Source organism: Nematolebias whitei, chromosome 5 (genome assembly GCF_014905685.2).
Source record: "Nematolebias whitei isolate Nwh7 chromosome 5, NemWhi1, whole genome shotgun sequence".
In the NCBI taxonomy this organism is placed as follows: Eukaryota; Metazoa; Chordata; class Actinopteri; order Cyprinodontiformes; family Rivulidae; genus Nematolebias; species Nematolebias whitei.
This window is the reverse complement of record NC_056502.1, coordinates 496,680-499,831: the sequence shown is the minus strand read 5'-3', so window position 1 is coordinate 499,831 and position 3,152 is coordinate 496,680. Positions and strand designations below refer to the sequence as shown.

General features: G+C 40.2%; 1 protein-coding gene across 1 annotated transcript in view; it reads right to left on the bottom strand.

The window, feature by feature from the left end:
- Nucleotides 1–2,413: 2,413 nt before the first annotated feature.
- Nucleotides 2,414–3,152, bottom strand: part of decr1 (2,4-dienoyl CoA reductase 1, mitochondrial) — an 18,714-nt gene continuing 17,975 nt past the window's right edge. The window contains exon 10 of the mRNA XM_037676489.1: nucleotides 2,414–2,671. Within this exon, the coding sequence (XP_037532417.1) occupies nucleotides 2,612–2,671 (60 nt within the window). The 3' untranslated portion in view covers nucleotides 2,414–2,611. The remainder of the gene's footprint in view (nucleotides 2,672–3,152) is intronic.

Here is a 3,152-nt window from a genome sequence, read left to right as displayed (position 1 = left end):
AATGCTGTGATTGCTGGTATCACTCAGCCCTCTGTGAACAGTAAACAGCCATCAGTGTGCTAATGATCCATTGTTAGGCTGATGGTCCTTCTTGAGCATGTGATCAGCTGGTTTTGGTTGTCAGCAGCAAAACTGGTTGATCCACTCTGAGAAGGTGCTATTTAAGAGACTGAGCTGAATACAGCTCCTCAGACTGAGGAAGTCTCTCGGATGAGAGACGAAACGTTTCTACATTTTTTTGTTGATTTGCTTTGTTTTGTTTTTTTGAATGTCCAGAGGACCAGATTTAACTTTTTTAGATACCTCGAGAATGTTTATGGAACTCACCGGAGGACATTGACTGATTTTCTATCCTTATCAGAAATCTTACAGTGACCTCGAGAGAGAGCATCTATCAACATGCTGACCGCTCTCAGCCCCCCCCCCCCCCCCCCCCGCCCCCACAGAATGTCTATGTCACTATGTGCTTGTTTGTGTGAGGTGGTTTTTTTTTTTATATTAGAGGATTTTTTTTCCCTCAGGTAGGAAAAAAAAAAGTCTGATAGGAATTTTTTTTCGCCTCCAACACCTACAAGTGTCCAGTTAACCACTGTTTTTGTCTTTCCAAAAAGGTCTCACTTGTAAATGAGTCTTCGAGGCTCAATGTGATTTATCTGTTTAAATAAAGGTTGTATGAATGAATTAGAGACAAATTAAGCAGATCCAAGACGTGGTTATTAATTCAGGGAAGTACGTCTTTAAATAGTCTGGTTGGGATGGGATCTAGCAGACATGTGGATGTTTTGGATGAAGCTATCATTTTTGACAATTCAGAGCTCAAAAGGACAAAAACAGTCCAAACATAAATCAAGTTCTAGTGACATTTTTAAAGTTGTCTCATCTGACACAGAACCAGAGGCGATAGTAGGAATGTTGGTTTGATTTTTTTCCCCTAATTGAAACAATTTTATTTATAAATAATCTCATGAAGTCATCACTGCTTACAGTTGTAGAGATGCATAAATCAACAGAGAAAGTATTTTTCATTAGACTAGCTATGGTACTGAAAAGGAATCTGGGGTTATTTTTATTCTCACCAATTAAAGATGAATAATATAAAGTTCTAGCTTTAGGGAGTGCTTTTTTGTATGTTAGCAGGCTATCTCTGTAGGATAAGTAAGATTCCTCAACATTAGTGGAGCACCATTTTCTTTCCAGCTTTCTAGATGTCTGTTTTAAAGTACGTAACTCAGAATTGAACCAAAGAACCAATTTCCTCTGATTGATTACTTTATTATTCAGCGAAGCAGCTTTATCGAGTTAAGTTTGCAAAGCAGTTGTAAAATTATCAACTAGATCATCTTAGTCACTGCTCTCTGATGTATTACTCTGCAAGACAGAAGAAAACGATGGACAAGAATCTTTAAATTTGGTTACAGCATTTACTGATAAGCACCTGCTAAGATGAAATTTACTTTAAGTGGAAAGTATACCTGGACCTGTCATTCTGTGTCTGCCTCTCCTTCCTGTCCTCTCAAACCAGCCGGTCAAAGCAGATGGCTGCTTGTCCTGAGCTGGTTCTGCTGGAGGTTTCTTCCTGTTAAAGGGAGTTTTTCTTTCCACTGTCTCCACTGTGCTTGCTCAGGATGGGAGACTTCAACGAAGCCAAGATTCAACGTGTCTGCTGGATTCCTTAGATAGAGAACTTTACTAACTGGCTTTTATGTGAATGTTTCTGTAAAGTCCCTGAGACAACTTTGTTGTAATTTGGAGCTTTAGAAATAAACTGAATTGTTTTCTACCTTTGCGGTTTTCCATCACATGCTACAGCATCCAAACTTGCATGGTTGATATTGTTATTTGTAATAAATATTCCATAAACAGGGGGGCATATGTCAGATAATTTTGGTCAAAGGTTATGGACTTATGGATATTTTATTATTAATATTGTTCTTTCCCTTAAAACAAACAACCAAGTTGCCTACCAAAACACCCTCCCCCTGCCCGTGGTCTGTATCGGTGAAGGCCAGGAGGGCCATGTGAGACTGCAGCTGACACCCACTGAAACCTTGTCAAGCTGGTAGAGATATAGAAAGCAAGAATGCAGCACTTTGCAGATCTTTGTGACTGGGCTTCATGCGTATACACTTAATGCATATTGATGTGAACTGTTACAGTATTTGTTCTTGCAAGTAAAATTGTGCCAGAGATAAATCTTCACCTGCCGTGAGTGAGTGGTTCATTTGGGTAAACAGCTTTTAAAGCATTTTCCTCTACCAAAGACAATCAGAAGATATATGCTGCAGTTAGAGAGGAAATGGAGGTAGTTGGAGTGAGGACAAAGGACACAAGAGGACAGAGTAGGGTGGAGGAGGACTCACTGTGGAGACCCTGAAGAGGGAACAGCTGAAAGAAAAAAAAAGTTCTCAAGAACTTAAAATTCACTCTTTTATTATGAAAAGTCTTTGCTCACACTGAGCATTTGCAAACAGTCACATGACAGTCTGACTCAGTCAATCATCTGTTAATTGAAAGTGGACAAATGAGCGGTCTCATTGTTACACATCAGAAGGGGGCAGGGCCTCTTCACACAGCAAGGTGACTGGCTGCTGTGGTCAGTCTGACAGTGTTATTAGGAACCTTTAGTGCTTTTAATCATCACCTCCATCATCTTCCACTGATCTGGAGTCACCTGGAACAGAAAAACACAAAACACGAGATCAGGGCCCTAAACTCAATTCAGTTTAATTCTATAGCTCCAAGTCTCAACAGATGTTCTCAGAGCAATGAACAGACACATTCCCACACGTTACAAAATACAATTAGTAAAGTTCTCTCTCTAAAGAAACAGCAGATTGTGTTGAATATTCACTTCATCACAGTCTCCCATCATGAGCAAGAACAAAGGAGAGAGTGGAAAGAAAAAACTCCCTCTAACAGGAAGAAACCTCCAGCAGAACCAGGCTCAGGACAAGCGGCCATCTGCTTTGACCGGCTAGGTCTGAGAGGACAAGAAGTAGAAACAGACACAGAATGACAGGTCCAGGTGTACTTTCTATGGTCCAGGTGTACTTTCTATGGTCCAGGTGTACTTTCTATGGTCCATATGTACTTTCTCTGGTCCATATGTACTTTCTATAGTCCAGATGTACTTTCTATAGTCCAGGTGTACT